The sequence below is a fragment of the Aotus nancymaae genome, unplaced genomic scaffold, assembly GCF_030222135.1.
Source record: "Aotus nancymaae isolate 86718 unplaced genomic scaffold, 86718_ANA_hifiasm-v0.15.2.pri h1tg000025l, whole genome shotgun sequence".
Classification (NCBI taxonomy): Eukaryota; Metazoa; Chordata; class Mammalia; order Primates; family Aotidae; genus Aotus; species Aotus nancymaae.
The window spans coordinates 22,130,730-22,152,889 of NW_026988438.1; the positions used below are offsets into that span (position 1 = coordinate 22,130,730).

Consider the following 22,160-nt stretch of genomic DNA (forward strand, 5'->3'; position numbering starts at 1 on the left):
GTAATTTAGAAGTATCTCAGGCAGCTCCGCCCAGTAGAACCTATTGTGATGAGGAAAACACTCTAAATTTGTCCAATTGTATAACCATTAGCTACATGTGGCTATGGGACATCTGAAATGTGATACAGTATTTAAGAAACTTAATTTGTAATTTTATGTGATATTAATTTTAATTTACATATGGCTTGTATTAGTGGCTACTACATTAAACAGTTTAAGTTATTAAAATTATTAAATTTTTTCTTTTACAAATACTTTTGATATGGAGAAAAGTGGCTTCTTCAACAGTTACAAATAAAGATCAGTAGATGAGCACTAATTAGGAATGACTGTTGTCTTAATATGTACCTTTTCTCTACCATCATAAAACATTAACAAAGTCCTATTTTTCACATGGCACAGGATGTCATCTTTATACAATCCAAGAAAAACAATGGTTTAGATTGTCTTAAAAAGACAAGCAATCATTAATGATACATATGAATTAAAGAAGTAAATATTTCATTTATATTCTTTGAAGGCAAAAACATAAGCAAACATTGTGGTGGTGAAAAGAGAAGAGATTCTATTGAAATTTCATAGTTAAATCTTCAAATCCATCAGGCAACAGTCTATGGGGAGAATGAAGCTTCAAGAGTTGATAGAGTATGAATCAGAAATGATTTAGAAAAAGGATATTCCAGGCATACTGTGCATCTTTTTACAGAAAGGTAGATAGATGTTTAATTGACAAATTACATTTTCCTAAGAAGACAGTAGATTTATCTGAGGAGTAAGAAAAGGAGGAAATAAAATGGCTGAGGACTTTAGAAGTTGATTCTTCAACCTATTCTGATTTCTAAGTATTTAGATGATTCTTTCAAATATATATTAGAGAATTAAAAGGACTTTTAAACCTGGTTGTTTTGAAGTCTCTCAGAGCTGTAGAGATGTATTCAGATAAATGTTTTTCCATGAGTGCTACTCTGATCCAGGCTCTACCCTAAAAGGAAGAAGAAAGAATCAAATATAAAAAAATTAAAAAAAATATTTTGCCACTGTGCCATCAAAAATATAAGTATTTTAATATGTAAAGAACAGCCATTCAAAATATACATTTGATAATGACTAGGAAAAATATTTAAGTAGATAAAAATAGGTAAATTTTGATTACCTACAGTATATATTTTGTTTCTCTGAAGATGTAGGATACAGCATGTCAAACTAACTTTCTATCCTCTGAAGGGACAGAACATTAATACTGAGTTACTTGGGTTAGAGATTCTTTTGAATTACCTAATATAATTATATAAGACAAAACTCTCTACTTCAAAACCCCACATCAACATGCTAACTAAAATGAGCCCTCTCATAAATAATGAAAAACAGACTTCTCACTCGTTAATAAAAATAATCAGTCTAACACTACTTAAGAAAATTTTCAATCCTATCCTTCCTGTGGGAGGTTTTATACAACTAGGAATAAAATCCAAATTTCACAATTTATCATGAATCCAAATCATGAGCTATTGAATTTGGTACACCCAGAGAATTCTAAAAACTATTACAAAATATTTAAACTAGAAAAACAAACAACAACAACAAAAACAAAAACAGAAGCCAATATATTCTAGCACAGAATCACAGAAACAGACAATTCTTACTAAATGCAATTAATTTTCTTATGGACTTTCTATTTAGAATGAAAGAATATAAGAAATCATATTTGTAGTGAAAATCTTATAATTATTTTCATTTTCACTCAACTCACAAATCTCCAAAAAACTTCATCGAGACAATATAGAAAATCAAAACACTGCAATGGCAGTTGCAAATAAAGGTGATGCTAATCAATATATGTGATTGTCAACTACTAGAACGGGGAAAAAAAACATACTCTAGAAATGTCTACAAGTCTAGTGAATTCACCAAACTCGTGGATAGGAAAGGTCACGAAGGAGTCAATCTAGGCAGTGGTTAAAATCTGTCAGGCTAGAGGCAGCAGTACTACTACTGGGAAGAAAATGAATGATATGGGTGTGTTTAGCATGCCAGTCAATTTGCCTACCAAGCTCAACATCCTTTTTAGCTTGCCCTGTGCTCAGTCCATTGTCCATTCTGAGTAAGCCTAGGGGGAACCTACAGTTAGCTGTGGCTGACTGGAACAGAGGAAGGAAGAGGCAAGTCACTGGCTGGCCAGTAGTCTCAAAATTCTCTCTTGAAATTTTATCTAAAAGACACAGAAACTAGTAGGGGTATCTTGAATCAAAAGGCTACAATTTCACCAATGAAGTCAGGAAAGTTGCTCTCCAGAGAAAATTCAGCACAGGAGACTATGCTGTTACTAGATAAGAAATGTAGGGAAAGTCTTCCTTCCTGATTTATTAATTTCAGTCCATACAAAACTGGGCTGTGTTTAGTTTCCTGTATTTGAATGTGTATGGAATTCTGTTATATTGTGAGGATAAGTTGTGCTAATTTTAACGGTTTCTTTTCTTTAACAAAGGAACTTTTACTACAACGGAAGATAAACAGACTTATAAAGATTGTTTGGGCCAAGAAGCAGAACAAATAAAAACGAGGTTTAGGAATTTAGACCTTTTCAGTTTATAATGGTGATCCATAAAATGAAGATTTATGAAAAAATAGTCAACATTTAAAAATATAGGACATGAACAGATACTTTACAAAAGAAGACATACATGAGGCCAACAAGCATATGAAAAAATGCTCATCATCACTGGCCATTAGAGAAATGCAAATCAAAACTACATTGAGATACCATCTCACACCAGTTAGAATGGCAATCATTAAAAAATCTGGAGACAACAGATGCTGGAGAGGATGTGGAGAAATAGGAACACTTTTACACTGTTGGTGGGAGTGTAAATTAGTTCAACCATTGTGGAAAACAGTGTGGCGATTCCTCAAGGACCTAGAAATAGAAATTCCATTTGACCCAGCAATCCCATTACTGGGCATATATCCAAAGGATTATAAATCGTTCTACTATAAGGACACATGCACACGAATGTTCATTGCAGCACAGTTTACAATAGCAAAGACCTGGAACCAACCCAAATGCCCATCGATGATAGACTGGACAGGAAAAATGTGGCACATATACACCATGGAATATTATGCAGCCATTAAAAACGAGGAGTTCGCGTCCTTTGTAGGGACATGGATGAACCTGGAAACCATCATTCTCAGCAAACTGACACAAGAACACAAAATCAAACACCACATGTTCTCACTCATAGGCGGGTGTTGAACAAGGAGAACACATGGACACAGGGAAGGGAGCACTATACATGGGGGTCTGTTGTGGGGGAGTGGGGGGGACAGCGGGGCGGTGGGGAATTGGGGAGGGATAGCATGGGGAGAAATGTCAGATATGGGTGAAGGGGAGGAAGGCAGCAAATCACACTGCCACGTATGCACCTAAGCAACAACCTTGCATGTTTTTCACATGTACCCCAAAACCTAAAATGCAATAAAAAAAAAAAAAAAAAACAGCAACCATTTAAAAAAAAAAATAAAAATAAAAAAAAAATAAAAATAAAAATATAATTAATATGTGCTAAGCTCTGTTTTAAGAGCTTTATATATATTAAAAAGATAAGTAATCCTCCCAATAATTTACATTACAATACTATCCCTACTTTATGCAGAAATGAAAAACAGACACAATTAGAAGGGAAGAAATTCATTTTCTCACTACCAAACTGACCAACCTAATTATGTTAATGCCTATACACTCTACCTTCTTTCCTGTTTCAGGGGATGAGCTGTCAGCATTTAAGAGTTAAAAAAAAAAAAAAAGAAGAAGAGGCACAGAGTGGGAAAAGATATTTAACTTATAAATATCTGACAGACAACTCTTATCCATAAAATACAATGAATTCTTAAAAACCCCTAAGAAAAAGACAATTTAAAAATGTGCCTGCAATGGGATGACTTTAAACTATAGATTACATTTCTTTAGCAAGTATCAGATATTCAGATGTTTACATCCGTTTTGTGTTAGTTTTGGTGAGTAATTTTTTAAAAGAATTTTACCATTTCTTCTAAATTTTCAAATTTATATAATTGATGTGAAGTTATTCATAACATCCTCTTAGAATTTTTAATGTCTGTGAGGTATACAGGGTTGGCCTCTTCTTCATTCATCATTCTGGTAATTTATATTATCTTTTGATCTTCTTGAATAGTCTTGCTAGAAGCTTATCAATTGCATTAATCTTTTTAAAAACACTTAGTTTGGTTGATTTTCTTCAATTGTATATTTGTTTCAATTTTATTGCATTTTTATTGCTTTTTTCCCTTCTACTTTGAGTTTAATGCATTTTTTATAGCTTCTTGAGATGAAAGTCTTGATCACCAATTTCCAGCCTTTATTCTTTTTTAAAATACACAAAAGCCTATTTAAGCCTATTCCTCTAAGCAGAAGTTTTTGTATGTTGTATTTTCATGATCAGTACTTTACAAATATTTTTCAATCTCAATTGTGATTTCTTTTTCATCCGTGAGTTATTTAGAAGTCCTCCTCAATTTCACTCATATAAACATTTTCTAATTATTTTTCCTTGTTTATTTTTGATTCTAGCTTAACTCCACTGTGATTAGAGAACATACTTTATATAATTTCAATCCTCTGAAATTCAGTGAGATGAATTATGGCTCAGAAAATGGTCAATTTAATATAATTCTTCTGTGTGTATAAGAAGAATGTATATTTTGCATTTTATTTGTTTTTGTTTTTTGGTTTCTTTTTTTTTTTTTTTTTTTTGAGACAGGGTCTTGCTTTATCACCCAGGCTAGAGTGCAGTGGTGCAATCTCAGCTTACTGCAACCTCTGCCTCACAAGCTCAAGTGATTCTCCCACCTCAGCCTCCCGAATAGCTGGGACTACAGTACAGCCTGACTAATTTTTGTATTTTTTTGTAGAGTCTGGGTTTCACCATGTTGCCCAGACTGGTCTTGAAATCCTGAGCTCAAGTGATCTGCCCACCTTGGCCTCCCAAAGTGCTGGGATTACAGGTGTGACACATCACACCTGGGCTTTGAATATTCCAATAATCTAATAATTTTATGTATTTTGTTTCTCTAGTAATATTCATATTTATTTACATTTTCTTGAACCTATTATAATTGCTTAAAAGTCCATAATCTCTATCACCTATAGGTTAGTTTCAATTGTCTTCTTTATTTTTCTTGATTTCTGTAATTCAATCTTGTTTCTTGATATGCCTGATGATTTTTTATTATATACTGGATTTTTTAATTGTATACTGGACATTCTGTATGAAAATTTATAGCAACTCTGAAGCTACCTTTCTCTAGAGTAGATTTTTCTTTTGGCAGTCAGTCAGAGTACTCGAAAATTACCTCGCACAATTCAGGGCACTGCTTTTAGGTCTTTTTTTGCATTAATCTTCAGAATTTCCCTTACTCCAAGGGAATAGTCTTCCAGGGGTCTCAAGTAAAAACCTGGGGTGTTTACAGTTCCCTTTCACCTTGTTTGCCTTTGATCTCTAACCTCTATCTCTCCAGAACTAGACTGAAATTGTCAATCAGCTGTTTTACCTCCTCCCTGCTGCTTTCAGCTTTGTTTATGGGACTTTGCTTTGATCTACAGATGACTTAGAATTGGCAATGACCTCATAGGAAAACTGCATGCACAACTCCAGGAACATTTGTCTGTTGTTCACTGGCAGTTCCAAGCTCCAACTTCTGTTTGTCTAGCCCAGGGAAATAAAAATCCCCCACCTCTGCCACTTCCTGCTTAGTCTCTACACCTAGGATGTGAATAGACAAGTAACTTTAGGCTAAAGCCATGATGGATGTGCGACTCAGCTCATGTACCATCCATCTCTCCAGAACTGTGGTCACTCAAGTTCTCATGTCTTAGTTGTTCCCCTATGTCTTAAATTTGTTGCTTCACATATTTTATTCAACTTTTATACTTGTTCTCAATAGCAGGTCCCTCTGATACAAGATATTCTGTTATCACTGGAACCAGAAACTGTTTTCTTACCTCTGGGATCATCTCTGTTTTAGACTCTAATCACACCCTTCTAACTAGATTCTCTGCTTCTACTCCACTCCTCCCTTCGATTTATTCTCCATATAGCACCAAGTTTATCTCATAAAATGAAAATCAGATTACAGTATTCTATCACTTAAAAAAAAAAAAAAAGAAAAAAGAAACTCTCAAGTAGCTCCCCCACTGCACTGAGAATAACATCTGAACTTTTAACCATGGCTATATCTTGTATTCTGCACTTTGCTTACCCTGATCAATATTTGCAAAGCAAATTTATTGGATGGAAGGATGCACGGATATATGGATGGCTGATGTGCCTAGCCTATTCAGAAACTGGTCTAATTCAACAAAAGAAGGAATGTAGGAATGTATAGGATAAGCAACCAGAAACCTAAGAAAGTCAAATTTAGCTAAAAACAAGAACTGCTATTAAAAACAGAGAAAATGCGGGGGGGGGGGGGATGGGGGACAATCCCTCACAAAATATGCAAGAAGACAGGAAGGACTCAGGAACAATACAAAGCTCATATTTTGGGGCCAAGAAAATGAAAAAGCAAGAAGGAAAAGGGATTTCTTGAACTTGAAATCAGTTGGAATATCATGAAATACCCAATGTAAATATCTGCAAGGTTAGTAACAGTAGTAACTAAAGGTTCAACAGGGGGTGGTTTTTGTCAGAGATCATATAATACACTTATAAGAGCATATGCCCCAAGAGCAGATGGGGAAGATGGGTGAGTTCCGAAAAGAATGCATTAAGTCAGTGCCTGCTGAGATAAAGTCATTTTTCTAAGAGTGCTGATTCTAGTTTAATGTTAGGCTATGTTTAAGTCTTATGAAATAGGATAAACTAGTCACAGACTTAGCAAGGAAAGGAATGGTTAACATGTCATTATTTTTTTTTTTTGAGACAGTCTTGCTCTGTCACCCAGGCTGCAGTTCAACGATGTGATCTTGGCTCATTGCAACCTCCGCCTTCCAGATTCAAGTGATTCTCCTGCCTCAGCCTCCCAAGTAGCTGGGATTGCAGGCATGCAGCACTATGCCCAGCTAATTTTTTGTATTTTTAGTAGAGACAGGGTTTAGCCATGTTGGCCAGGCTGGTCTCAAACTGCTGACCTCAGGTGATCCACTCGCCTCTGCCTCCCAAAGTGCTGGGATTACAGGTGTGAGCCACCGTGCCCATCTCACTGATCTTAACCTAGACAAAAGTATGAGACTGTCCATGGTGACAAGCTTCTACAATGTGAATCTAAGTGGTACAGTGGATTAGGACAGACAATTGTGATACAAGTGTACTATCTGTATACTGTTCACCAGGCAAATTTAGTGCTTCAGTTCTGAAATATCTTTTCACATGTGTCAAGGTTAAGATGACACTATGCTAGCAGTCATTCAAGATTGCAGCTTTAAACCTCAATAAGCCTGCCATGTGAGGCATCTGTTTAATCCTTCAATCCAGACAAGTGGCAGATGTGACTTACTCAGTAGTTAAGTACTCTGCTCTTTTCATTGCAATGAATAAAGACAGAGCTAATCTTTGTCCACAGAATCTTCCCAGCATAACCAGGCAACTCATAGAACTCTCTTTCTCCACTAAATGCAGTCTGTTTGAGGCCTGAGCAAAACAAAGATAAATACAGGATTTGTAATATGATTGTTCTGTGGTATTTTGATACTGAACACCAGTACTTTACAAAATAAATATTAACTCTCTGCTGGATAACATACTGCTGTGCAGGGATTAGTTCCAAGAGCCTTGTTAAGAGAGTTGGTCAGCTAGGGTTTGGGTTTCTTTAGTTCGCCCAGATCCAAATGTTACATTTCTAATGTTTGTTAACTTCTCAATTACTTTTTGTATTTTGGGATATGCTAGTTTTATAAATATATCCTCCTCTCTATTGAAAGGGTTTAGAATATACTGTTATGTTCCTCTCTCCTACTTTTGATTTGAAAATGCGAATGTTGATGTAGCATCTAGAATACCTTTTATACATTTGACTAACTCAAACTACAGCTAATCTTTAACCTTAGCCTAAACCTTAGCCTAAAGAAACTCAGATATAATTATTAAGCCATAAAGAAAACATAAAAGGAAAATGAAGGCCAGGCATGGCAGCTCATGCTGGTAATCCCAGCACTTTGGGAGTCTGAGGTGGACAGATCACTTAAGCTCAGGGATTTGAGACCAGCCTGGCCAATATGGTGAAACCCCGTCTCTACTAAAAATACAAAAATTAGCTGGGTGTGGTGGCACATGCCTGTAGTCCCAGCTACTTAGGAGGCTGAGGCAGGAGAATTGCTTGAGCCCAGAGTTGGAGGTTGCAGCGAGCCAAGACTGTGCCATTGCACTCCAGCCTGGGCAAGAGAGCTAGATTCTGTCTCAAAAAAAGAAAAAAAAAGGAAAACTGATAAAACTCAACTAAGATGAAAAGGGGAATTCACAGTCCACATTTAAAAAATCTGTAGTTAGGCCGGGCGCAGTGGCTCACGCCTGTAATCCTAGCACTTTGGGAGGCCAAGGAGGGTGGATCACCTGAGGTCAGGAGTTCAAGACCAGCCTGGCCATCATGGTGAAACCATATCTTTAAAAAAAAAAAAAAATCTGTAGTTAGAAAATGAGAAAGTAAACACAAATGAATAAAAAATTCAGTAGTTGAGGAAATACAGGTCTAAGGACAATAGTTGGGATAAAAAAGATATCTGTTGATATACAATAAAAACAGGATTTAGTTATCTGAGGGAAAAATTTAATTAAAAAAGAAAATTTAACTATAATTAATTTAAAAATGAAAAACTTTACTGGTTTAAAAACATGTGAGACAGAGAAGAAAACTGATCCAACCTGCGAGAGTTGAAGGATAATTGAAGCAGGAAGTTCTTTGTTGCTACAAGCCCTTGGTTGAGGATTGGCAGGAGGGAGCACTGGCTTTAGAAAGTGAACTTTATAGTTATAGTCTCGAAAAGATGTCAAAAATCATAGATATTAACAGTATCCAAAAATACACTTTCATATTAAGGAGGTAAAAATGTTTTACCTGTGTTTCTAATTATGTCACTAAATTTAGACATGATAGATCTTGGTTTTTAAAACATATACTCAGTTTGTGCTTACAAAATATTTAATTTGAATATATCCTCATCAGTTTTGCTGAGCAAAAATTTTCCAAAAGAAAAAAAGAATCCTAAATAAAAAAAATGCAAGAACAAAAAACTCGGAAATTATACTTTGGAAAGGTAATTGTTATATGTTTGGTTATTATACATGTATATAATTTATAATTGTGAAATAATGATGTCTTCATCTTAAAACTGTAAACATCAATTTTCAATCTTTATTTTCTATTTAATGTTTCATTCTGTAATTTCTGAATGTCAAAATAGTAAAGAAAGCTACTCTGACAATTCAATATAAATAAATACAACTACTACATTAACGCTGATACAGGCTGAGTATACCTTTTTGAAAATGCTTGGAACAAGAGTATTTCAGATTTTGAGTATTTTCTGATTTTGGAATATTTGCATTAAATGCTCCATTCAGCATTTCTTTGAACATTATAGTGATGCTCGAAAAGTTTTGGTTTTGGGATTATTTCATATTTCACATTTTCAGCTTGGGGATGCTCAGTCTGTTTGACTTAATAGATCAAACATTTTATAATCCTAAAAATTACTGAGGACCCCCAAAGAAGTTTTATGTAGGTTATATCTATCAAATTGACTGTATCACAAGTCAAAACTGGAAACTAAAATATCAGGTAATTAAAACAATAACAAGTTGGCCACGGTGACTCGTGCCTGTAATCCAGCACTTTGGGAGGTTGCAGCAGAAAGATTGCTTGAAGCCAGGAGTTCTAGACCAGCCTGGGCAACAAAGAAAGACACTATCTCTATGAAAAACTTAAAAAAATTGCCATGCATGGTGGCATGCACCTGTAGTCCCAGCTACTCAGGAGGCTGAGACTGAAGAATCACTTGAGCCTCAGAGTTCTAGGCTGCAGTGAGCTATGCTAGTTCCACACTCCAACCTGGGCAACAGAGCAAGACTCTGTCTCTAAAAAAATATATATTTTTTATTACATGTTAACATGAATAACACATTTTTATGAAAATTAACTATTTTCCTAAACAAAAATATTAGTAAGAAAAGTATCTCTGTTTTACATTTTTTTCTAATCTCTTTAGTGCCTGGCTTAATACAAGAGAATTAGGTATCTGCTTCTGCATTCCATCTATTACAATGTGTTGTTTTGGTTGAAGTATATGAAGAAACTCTAGCTTCACACAGATATATAGTTGGAAAAGGGAATCTTTTAATAGTCTTTTCAGATAAGTGTAGATATCATCTTTTGTTCTAGATCAAAACTCACTAAGTAATAAATTTTAGTAACCATAATAATTTTTTCATGCTGTAGTACATTAAATCTATTGACATATCTTGCACTTTGAATTGATCTTTTTACCCATACATGATTCTGTAATTCCATAAATTGGTCATTTGGAAAATACGAGTTATGAAGGCCTATCAAATGTTGACACATTTCCTTCAACAATTTAAAAACACATTTGTTGATATCAACATCAGTGTTATCAAAAATGCTTTTATATATTGGGAAGCTATGAAGTTTAAGATGGTGAATTCAAGTTTTCCAAAACTCTAGTTCTTACTTAAAAGCTTTAATTTTACCATTAGCAACAAATACTTTCAGCTGTTTCCTTGAAGTAACAGGCTCACCTTTTTACTTTCTTTTTTTGAGAAAAGATCTGCCAAATGCCTAAGTCCAAAAAATTATGGTTTATAAGTTTTTCTTTACAATAAAATCATATTATATTAAAAGTACGTAGTTCAGCTCACAATTCAAACAATTTTACAAGTGCTTTTCTTGAAGTAACCATCTTATTTCAGTATGTTGCAGAAATGCTTTATGCATACTTTCCTTTTTATTACTCAGGATATTAAAAATACAAGTCCTCAAAGGTTGAGATTTAATAAGAATTAACGTTTCCTAGACCATCATGGTCATTCTTAAATTGAAACTACCTTTAAAAGAAAATACTAGGAAGAATTCAAGACTACTTGCACGGTTTGATGTCACTGCATTAATTCATGCTAAGGCTCCAGCAGTTTTATCCCCCATTGTGTCTGTACTGGCATTGCAAATGTGAACACAGTGAAAAGGCAAATAACATGTTGATATTATACAAAAATACTTTTGACATTATGGATGCATTAAAGAAAGGGTCTTGGACATCTTCAGCGTTCTGCAGAACATTATTTGAGAGCCACTAATTTAGATAATTCAAGAAATGTAGAAACATCACCGAATAGGAAGCATTTTATGCTTCTTAAGAAAAGGAAATTAATAGTAAGTAGCTTCACACCTTCCTGCTATTCCAAATACATGCTATGAAGAAAAAAATGAAAACAAGTCTCTGACCATGTCTTACCTTAGCTCTAGAAGAACTGACATTTTCCATATTTTCAATGCTGCAGATGCAATTCTGTGAAACTTTCCGGCAAGCCACTCTGATATAGTCCCAGAAGCTACGAGGACTTTCATAACCAAACCAGGTTACTTGACCTTCAGGAGACAAATTGCAATACAAGATTTTAAAAAGTAAAAGAAAACTAGACTTAAAAAGGCAAGAACAATAAAATTCTGAAAAACAAAGGCACTATAGTGAACTATAATGGAAAGGGCACCACCAATCTAGGTGTCAAAAATCCTCAAATCTAGTCCTATTCTATTTTTAACCAGTGGTTTTACTTTGGGAAATTTACTTAATGAGCTGGATCATAGGTTTGTCAACAATAAAATAAAACTAAATGAAAGGGACTAGACATTAGAAATATCTTGCCATTTAACATCCTATTATCTAATACAGTCATTTAAACACTTCCTGCGCTTCTAGTTAAGCATTAATAAATGTCACCAATTGAATTCTAAACCTTTCTCTACTTAGAATAGCAGGAAAAAAAAAACCACCACCACAATTCTTTTCTCCTCTTCATAAGGATACGTCAAAAAGGAATACAATGTGTGGATTACTTTATAAATAAATAAAATCAATTAGCATCCTATATTCACTAATAATGCATAACTGCCCACCCAACCATTCTCATCTACAGAAAGCTCTCTTTTAACTGTTATTGGTTTGCTCTCTTCCAGTTAAGAACTCATGAGAAACTTGTAATCTTTCAGATTTGATTATGTATCTGTTCATGACCAAATGTTCTATTGTGTAAAGGTTATATTTGTATTACTACTTCTATGTAGGCCAGGCATGGTGGTCCATGCCTGTAATCCCAGCACTTCTGAAGGTCAAAGTGGGTGGATCACTTGAGTCCAGGAGTTCGAGACCAGCCTGGCCAACATGGTGAAACCCCATCTCTTCCAAAAATACAAAAATTAGCCAGGCATGGTGGTGTGTGCCTATACTACCAGCTACTTGAGGGAGGCTGAGGCATGAGAATCGCTTGAACCTGAGAGGCAGAGGTTGCAGTGAGCAGAGATTGAGCCACTGTACTCCAGCCTGGGTGGCAGAGTAGTACTCTTGTCAAAAGAAAAAAAAATTTTCTATGCATGACTTAATATTAGTTTCATGGGAAAGATTTTGTACACTCAGTTTTTAAGTGGGATATGAAAGACATCTTAATACTTTCTTTAGTTGTCTAGAATGATTAGTGTTCCCTAGGAAAGTTATTTAACCTTTATGTAGAAAGATTTGCTTTTATATTTTGAAACAAATGCTTTTTCATTAATTATTTATTTTAATTAATCCCTTCCTCAGTAATTACTTCTCTATAGCAACATCAAGAAATGTTCTTGTCAGCAAGCAGCATTTTAGGACCAACATCTGAGATAATATCTGAATGGTTCCAAACCATGGTAGAACATTAGTATAACTGGACTACTTTTAAAAAATACTCATGTTTAGCCTCCCCACAAACGGAATAATCAAAACCTTCAGAAGAAGATGTAAGCATTTGAATGTTTTTTAAATCTCCTCCTAGTATGTCTAGTGAGGTACTTATTATTAATCAACCAATAGAAATCGTACAAGTCATAATAGGTAACTCCTATTCATCATTCAGGGTGTTTTAAAAGCCTCCTCTTCCAGAAATCCATGCATGATCTCATCAGTTAGTCCCTCTGTTGGCACAGTACCCTGTGCTTACTTCTCCTCAAAATTATTTCTTTACTTGATTATTTCACATATTAGGTGGTATGATCACTAAGGCAGGAATTTTGTTTTATTTGTCTTTAGATCAATCTCTAACACTTGACACAGTGCTTGCTTGGCTAACAGTAGGCACTCAATAAACATTTGTTGAAAAATTAAATTGGTAAATCAGCACAACACAGATCATCTTAACTGTAATAAACACAAAAACTTAAATTAAAAAAAATCCAATTAGTATCTTTTTATAGCAATAGTTTTGATAGGTCTGTTAGTAAGGTGTTCGTATGATAGATTACAAACATCAAATATGTTGAACAAATTTTTCTTTATATAAATAAAAACAAATGCATCTATAAATTTTTATTCTAATAACTATATAATTCAATGTCTCTTTGAAAATAAAATTTTGCTACTTACAAATAGAAATCTACAGACTTCCCCTTGTAATCTGTCTCCATCACTATCTTCTGTTCCCTGTCTTCTTTTAACTAAACATTTCCTTATATAATACCTCAATATAGTTTATCTTTACTTGTATTTCTTGTCATGTCATCAATTTGTTAGCCATTTGGAGGGGAAGCAGGGTGACTCATGGTTAAGAACATGGGCTTTGAGTCAGGTGGAACTGAACTAGGTCACTTTCTAGCTATGGGATGTTGAATGAATGACAGGTTCACTCTATGAGTCTGGGCCTCTTCTGTAAATTGAAAATAATGATAGTACCTAATGGATAGCACCGTTGTAAGAATTAGATGAGATAATGTATGTACAGCAAGTAGCAAAGTCTAGTGTATACTAAATTCTAAACAAGCATTAATTATTACTACTGTTATTACTGTTATCATACAAGTAGTTATGGGGACCAAGCTCTCCTTGCACCACAAAATGAAGTAGGAATGAGATGCAAATTTAAATTCTTCACATTACTTGCTTTGGAATCTAGAGAAATCTTCCAAATTTACTCCATAATCCAACTTTACTCCCATCATTAACCGTTCTAAAGTAATTTCCTCAAATGTTTCTAACTTCAACTCATTTTCCCGGCCATCTGCTATTTGGGACCATTCTATAATTTAAAAATGAGAGTTACAGCTGCCAGACTTCCTTCAAGAAATGAAGTACTATACACTGGAAAGAATCTTAAGGAAAGAGTATCACCAAGATTCTGTGGCGAGTTTAAATCTCTTTAAAAAGGTAATATGGGAAACAGAAGTCAGAGAAATAGGCAAGGGAAAATACAACATTGTATTAGCCAATGGCAACCATCTGTAGTGGGAATCCAGATAGGTAACCAAGAAAAAAGATAAAGCATAGGTTGTCCATGAACAAGAAGACTTTATTTTTTAAGGAAATGTACAACGGTCCAGGACTTTCGCATAGGGCATGGTTTGCTTTCCTGTAATGCTATTTTAAACCTTCTTTTTTTTTTCTTTTTTTGTGGTTAAGAGAAATCTTTTTTTTTAAATTGCATTTTAGGTTTTGGGGTACATGTGAAGAACATGCAAGATTGTTGCATAGGTACACACATGGCAGTGTGATTTGCTGCCTTCCTCCCCATCACCTCTGAAGATGTTTGTAAGATGAAGATGTTTGAAACATCAATTTGTAAGATGTTTCAAAGTATAGCTATTGAAAAACAGAGAGTACTAAAAAAAAAAAGCCCTGTTTTGGAGGAGAGAAAACAAAGAGACAGAAAAAGTAGAAAACTAGAGTTACGTTAAGCAGATGAGGAGTGGGCACTAAATCCTTGGGACTCCTGCTATGGGTAGGGCACACTCTCTGCAAGGACTTTTACCCAAAAGATAATGAAAAGATTTCCCAGATTACAAACTGAGAAACTAAGCAATTGACAAGATGGCATATCATCATGACTTGCAGGGCCATAAATCAACCAGTAAGATAATAACACATTTATCTGCTCTACAAATTAGATTAGATAGATGTAAGGATGACTTTGCTTGATTCTGGCTTCCTTCCTTTTCCATGTACAAAATTTCCAAAGTGAAGCTCTTAATTTGAGGCACTGAATATTTCACATTCAGAAAGATTTCTTCAAGAGAAGGCAGATTCCCTTGCCAGAACCTCCAAAGAAGCTGTCACGTAAATTATCTGTATATCCTATGATTTCAACTAAATAACAATTTCTGCATCTACAGAAAGGTCTAATTTAGTTAAATATAAAATGTGTTTAATTAGTTATCTGAGATATTATTTGAACATCACTTTTATATAAATACAGATTAACTGTTAGTAAAAGTCTATAACCTGTATTTAACAGGATAATTAAAAAACAAAGTTACAAGCTGCTCATACCTTTAAAAATAAATGTTGAAGTAATAAATAACCACTCCCCAAGTACTTTCACTTCCTTTAAAAATAAGCACAAAAGACAATCACATAGCAAGAAATTACTCCGTATCTTGAAGAAATGTTATGCCAAAGATGAGATATGCTGTCAATAAGAGAATTCTTTCTAAAGTTCTCATAAGTATAGGGATATAATATGCTTTCAATGATAAGTGTTCTTGGAAGTTAACTTTTACCAATGAGAAAGTTAAACAAGTTTTTCAAAACATATTCCCATGCCATCAATTCAACTCTATTCATTTTTAGGCACAGAAACAAATAGTGAAAAGTTTGCTAGACTAAAAGATAATCTTTTACTGACCAGCTATGTGATTATCTTTCCCACTAAATTGCCTCATCTTCAGGACCTAAAAATTGCCTGTGATCTCTAGGGTCCAATGCTACTCTAAAATTACTCTTCTATACTCTCTAAGTAGGATATCTATTCACACTTTGCAATATGTCCATGTTTTGGTTGTATCTTATTTTATGGTCTGGAGACCTTCTAAGAACAGAAATTAAATTTTCTAAAGTAGTTCTCTACTAAGCAGTAGCTGACCCATCATTTTTTCATAACACAATAAAAAACATAATTTTACTCTCTCTGAAATGGAGAACGAAGTTTTTTTTGTTTTTTCTTCCACCAGAATTATTAACATAAGGCTTACAATACTGGTGGACTGAATTTGTACACTGATGGCAGAAGTCCACACAAAGAGCTACACATAAATGTGTACCCCTGAAGAAATCAAGTATAACGTGTGCCAGTAGTGATGAAGACTACAGGTACAGAACATAAAACAGATAAAACTGCTTGAAAGGACTACTTGTGGGAATTATAATTAAGGAAATGATATTTGTTTTTTACTTTTTCTCCTTTGTTATGCTGTAATCTTTAAAAATAATGACTATAACCATCCTGGTCAACACGGTGAAACCCTGTCTCTACTAAAAATACAAAAAATTAGCTGGGCATCGTGGCGCGTGCCTGTAATCCCAGCTACTCAGGAGGCTGAGGCAGGAGAATTGCCTGAACCCAGGAGGCAGAGGTTGCGGTGAGCCGAGATCGCGCCATTGCACTCCAGCCTGGGTAATAAGAGCGAAACTCCGTCTCAAATAATAATAATAATAATAATAATAATAATAATAATAATAACAACAACAACGACTATATTCCTTTTCTAAGCAAAAAATATAAAAGGCTAGAGCATAAGTACAGAGGCCAAGCACTGTTTCGCATACAGCAGAAACTCAATTTTAAAAAAAGTTCTGAATAAATAAAGGTATGCATTCTACCTGGGAGAAAGGAAACTAAGAAATACATTCTCACTAATGGTTCAAGAATGAAAAAGCAGTTATTGTTGGTAATGCCACATCTACGTTTTACTGAGAGACCGGAATATTCATGCAGCTTCCCTCAGCTCTTACTTTGCATGTAATATTTATTATTATTATTATTATTATTTTGACACCCTAAATAAAAGGTCATATCAGACAGAACAGATAAAGAGACTGGTAACTTATCAGTGCTGGACAAATAATCTAAATAATTAAATGAGGAAGGTTTGTACATTCATAGGACTCAGTGGTGGTGGTTCTTCAGCTGTAAGCCCCAAGTAACTAATTGAAAACTAGACTGAGATTTAATCTCTGTGTTAACCGCTGACCAATATATTTTCATTGTGTAGTTTATATATATTAAGGAGATTAGTCCTCCATTCGGTAATGTTTATAAATTCTCTGCTTTTTAATTTTTTTGTTTCTATAAATACACCACTCTTCTTTTTTTTTTTTTTTTTTTTTTTTGAAGAAAGAAAGAGAGAAAGAAAAAAAAGAATGAAGGAGAGGAAGAAAAAGGAAGAGAAAGAGGGAGAGAGAATGGGAGTATTGCTTTATTGCCCAGGCTAGAATGCAGTCTAAAAATGGGAATTGAAAACCTCTTTTATGCCAATAATTGTGCTTAACAATGGAGACAGGAAGGAATAAGGGAAGAAAATAACAAACAAGCAGCCAACCAATATTTCATTTAAACCTATGAAGTGCTATGCAATTACTGAGGAGTGATTTACTTCCAATTATATAGTCACTTTTAGAATAGGTGTGATATGATACTGATAAGAATGTATGTTTTATGTATTTGAAGTGGAGAGTTCTATAACTGTTTATTAAGTTTACTTGTTCCGGGTCTGAGTTCAAGTCCTGGATATCCTTGTTAATTTTCTGTCTCGTTGATCTGTCTAGTATTGACAATGTGATGTTACAGTCTCCCACTATTATTGTGTGGGAGGCTAAGTCTCTTTATAAGTCATTAAGAAATTGTCTTATGTATCTGGGTGCTCCTGTATTGGGTGCGTATATATTCAGGATCGTTACCTCTTCTTGTTGCATTGATCCTTTTACCATTATGTAATGTCCTTCTTTGCCTCTTTTGATCTTTGTTGCTTTAAAGTCTATTTTATCAGAGGTGAGAATTGCAACTCCTGCCTTTTATTTATTTATTTATTTTTGCTCTCCGTTTGGTTGGTAAATCTTCCTCCATCCCTTTGTTTTGAGTCTTTGTGTATTGTTGCATGTGAGATGGGTCTGGATGCAGCATACTGATGGGTTTTGGCTTTTTCCTGTCTGTATCTTTTGATTGGGGGATGTTATTATATTTATTATTATACAGCACTTGCAAAATAAAGAAAATAATAAATCTTATATTATTAAGAGAATAAGAAAGTGTAAATAGCACTGGTATGTATGATTAATAAAATACAGTGATTAAAGCCATGGAACATAATAGAAATATGCAGGAATCATGTGGGAGAGGGAAAAAAGTGAGTAGGTTATTACACTGTGTGGATTTATAAGATTTTAATTTTAAAATTTAGCATAAACATACTTGTGCCCTCTGGATTTAAAAAAACAAAAACACTTTAAAAAAAGAAAGCTTTGCAAAACCCATGCAATGTACTAAAAAAGATCACTTAACTGATACAGCCCTCCCCCGAAAGTCAATTCCATGCTCCCGTGCAGCTCAGTGGCGGGAGACATCACCAGCATAGAGTACCTTGAAGAGGTATTTGGAGATGAGCCAGCCATCTGCAACTTTGGGAAATCTCTTTAAAAAAAATAACAACACAGAGATATTTAAGAAACCTGCCATCATGTTTACAATTCCAAACTGAATAGCCCAAGTAAGATGGCTACATTTAATTTTGAAACAGTAAACACTACTTTTACTTACTAAATAAATAAACTCTGATAAGATAAATATGAGCTACACTTGGCAAGTAAATGAAGCTAATTCCTTGAAGCCTATTGTACTGGAGAGGCTAGGGTGTCTATACATCATAGAAATACGTGAGCAGAAATTATTCCCTGTTTACTTTTACCTCCATTATTCTTTCTCAGATCTAATAAACTGATGAGTACAATAGACCTCAAGATGAGTGACAGCTTGACTGAATTTGCTGGCTATGCACCTCAGAACTTGTAAGATTGGTTAGGAAAAAAATAACTCCTTTGGAACTATATGGCTCAGAAACTTTCCAACTTTAGAATTTAATACACATTTTTAAATGTTAACTTTTCTAAAAGTTATAAACAAATATATTTTGAAATGTAGCAGGTTTTTTTTGCTTAAGAATTGCTAAAACTTTTGTTTTCTTCCTTGTATGAAAGCAGCACTTAGATATGACATAAAATATTGTCAGTTTAACCAATATTGACTAAATGCCTACTCTATTAAAAACACTGTTTTATTTGCTATAGCTTCTAATTCTTGTTTAGCAATCACCAACTGGAAAAGTACTAGAAATTCTCCCTATGTTTTTTGGAAATTGCTAGTATAATAATATGGGAAAACTCCAAAGTCAAATTTCTGAAATAACATTCCCAACAAATAACATTTCCTTCTCTCATAGTCAAACACTGCAATCTCGAAAATCACATGGTCCCACACCTTTCCAAACACTTAGATCCTTTATAAAAACCAAATAAGAGACAAACACATATAGTTAGTAATGTGGCATGAAAAATGAAAGGAAGGAGATACATACAGTTGTGCCACATCTATACATCTGCCATTCACTTTCTATCCTCTTACTTCTGTAACATTTCAAACAAATATTAAGTTTGGAAACACACATATCCAAAAGGATCTATAACTTGGTGTGCTAGTTAAAGCCCATATTAGAACATGATGTTCTTGCTACAGCTACAACGAACAAAAATGAAATTTCTCAGCATTGAAAAGTAAATCAGAAGAGAATGCTTTTCATCGCAAATAACATCAATTCTTAACTTTTAAATTACATTTACTATCTTTGTCTAAAACAAAGTTCTCTATATTGTTTGTGTTTATAGATCTAAAAACTTATCAAACTAAAAACACTTTCCATGAAAATCTGACTTAAAGATATTTTACTACAAAAAATGTACCAAATAAGCTACATCATGACCAGATTTATGGCATTTCTTAATCTCTCATGTAAGGTGAAAAACAATTACTGAAAATATCATCAAACTCAATTTATAGGGTTTTTGTGTTTGTCTGTTTGTTTGTTTGATTGATTTTTAAGAGACAGGGTGTCATTTTGTTACCCAGGCTGTAGCTCAGTAATATATTCATAGCTCACTGCAACCTCAAATTCTTGGGCTCAAGCAATCCTCCTGTCTTAGCCTTCTGAGTAGCTAAGACTATGGGTGCATGTCATCAAGGGCCTCTAACGTTTTTGTTTTTTTGTAGAGACCAGATCTTGCTATGTTGCCCGGGGTGGTCTTAACCTCCTGTGCTCAATGGATCATCCTGCCTTGGTCTCCCAAAGCATTGGGATTACAGTTATGAGCCACCATGCCTGGCCTAGATTATGTTTGTTATTTTTTAATCTGTTAGTACGATAGCCTCTGTGCCCTGATTTTCATTTTGGTTGTGAAAGACTATGGGAACATTTTCTTAAAATTTTCACCAATTTGTAGAATTTAATTGCTTTAATTATAATTTAATATGATTAAACCAATCTAGACAAGTTAAAAGCCACCAGAAATATCTAGACCAAACAACAATCCACGATATTCCAAGTTATCTGTAGTAAAATTTCAACAACTCTCATTTTATAGATAAGACAAGACAGGCTCAGAGACAAAGCTACCAAGACCCAGCAATCAGTGTTCTCTGTTACCTCATGGTGCTCTACCCTTAGGAGATAGGCAGGACCTGACTGATGGAGGATAATTAGTCAGGTGGTTTTCCTGGTTGGTTAGAGTTCTCACAGATAACCCCAGAAGGAAGGGGGAAAAAATGAGGTAGTGAAACATGTAATGTGAGGAAATATAAATATTTTTCATATAAAATTTAAATCCTTAGCAAGCAGAAGTGCTGCCCTTTAAAAAATAAGTGAATGACAAAGCTCACATTATTTTAAAGTGGCCTAAGGTTAGTTTGTAGAAGGGGTTTTTATTTGCCATGGAAACAAAACCTTTTGCTATAAAATATATAATGTTAAAAGAAAGTGAAACAGTAGCTTAGAAAAACAGTTGAGACAAGACCAAATAAACCAGGTTCAGAAAGTGTTTTGTTCAAGAACAAAATTCATTCAAATACAACAGTATAATCACACCATATAAAGTTGTTTTAGGTGTTAGTTTCTGAAATCTCAGGCAAAGGTAGAATCAACTCAGAGATGAATATGCAATAGAAGAATGCTTAAGTATACTGAAGATAGACAGCATTTCCTGACCCAAAAAGTATGCAATTTTCAATATGAAATAACTGATGCATAATTTTATTAATATTGAAATTAGCCCTCACATAGAAAAGATTATTGGCCACTGCTTTAAACAAATAAATTTGCCTTGATAAGACTGAATATGTTTCTAATTCATGAATATGATATTTATCTTCTATATTTTTCATGTCAGTCATGTTCCCACTTTGTTTTCTATTCATTTCCATTTCTTTGATCAATGAACATTATGATTGACATAATCAAAGAATTTTAACACTTACGCAGAAAGTAAACTTTTAGCTTTTGCTATATTTATTCTAATTTTTTTCTCCCTGTCTGCATATATATTTTTTCCTAATAAACTTGAAGGTAAATATCTTTATATAAATGTACCAAGATGGATCATGGAAAAGACTCCTAGATAAAATGGTCTGTAAAGGGATTGCCATTTGTAAGGCAAAAAACTAATTATAAATGATTGGGCCAGGCACGGTGGCTCACACCTGTAATCCCAGCACTTTGGGAGGCCGAGGCGGGTGGATCACGAGGTCAAGAGATCGAGATCATCCTGGTCAACATGGTGAAACCCTGTCTCTACTAAAAATACAAAAAATTAGCTGGGCATGGTGGCGCGTGCCTGTAATCCCAGCTACTCAGGAGGCTGAGGCAGGAGAATTGCCTGAACCCAGGAGGCGGAGGTTGTGGTGAGCCGAGATCGCGCCATTGCACTCCAGCCTGGGTAACAAGAGCGAAACTCCGTCTCAAAAAAAAAAAAAAAAAAATTATAAATGATCAGAAATAATTCAGACTTTTCACAAGTCTTGTCTACAAATTAGCAGTATCATATAGAACATATTCTATTCATTACTAATATTGTTAAGGCAAGT

At 34.4% G+C, this 22,160-nt stretch overlaps 1 protein-coding gene and 1 long non-coding RNA gene across 7 annotated transcripts in view; one reads left to right on the forward strand and one right to left on the reverse strand.

Annotated features, from left to right (window-relative positions):
- RUNDC3B (RUN domain containing 3B) overlaps positions 1-22,160 on the reverse strand; it is a 179,519-nt gene that overhangs the window by 102,215 nt on the left and 55,144 nt on the right. For 3 of the 6 annotated variants that reach the window (XM_012450867.3, XM_064380429.1, XM_012450864.3), the window contains exons 3-5: positions 18,615-18,665; positions 11,480-11,613; positions 897-982 (exon numbers count right to left, since the gene is read on the reverse strand). In XM_012450867.3, the coding sequence (XP_012306290.2) occupies positions 897-982; positions 11,480-11,613; positions 18,615-18,665 (271 nt within the window). The remainder of the gene's footprint in view (positions 1-896; positions 983-11,479; positions 11,614-18,614; positions 18,666-22,160) is intronic. The other 3 variants (XM_012450868.3, XM_012450866.3, XM_012450865.3) reach the window with 1 other exon arrangement.
- LOC135276520 (uncharacterized) overlaps positions 1-22,160 on the forward strand; it is a 103,306-nt gene that overhangs the window by 1,447 nt on the left and 79,699 nt on the right. The window lies entirely within an intron of this gene.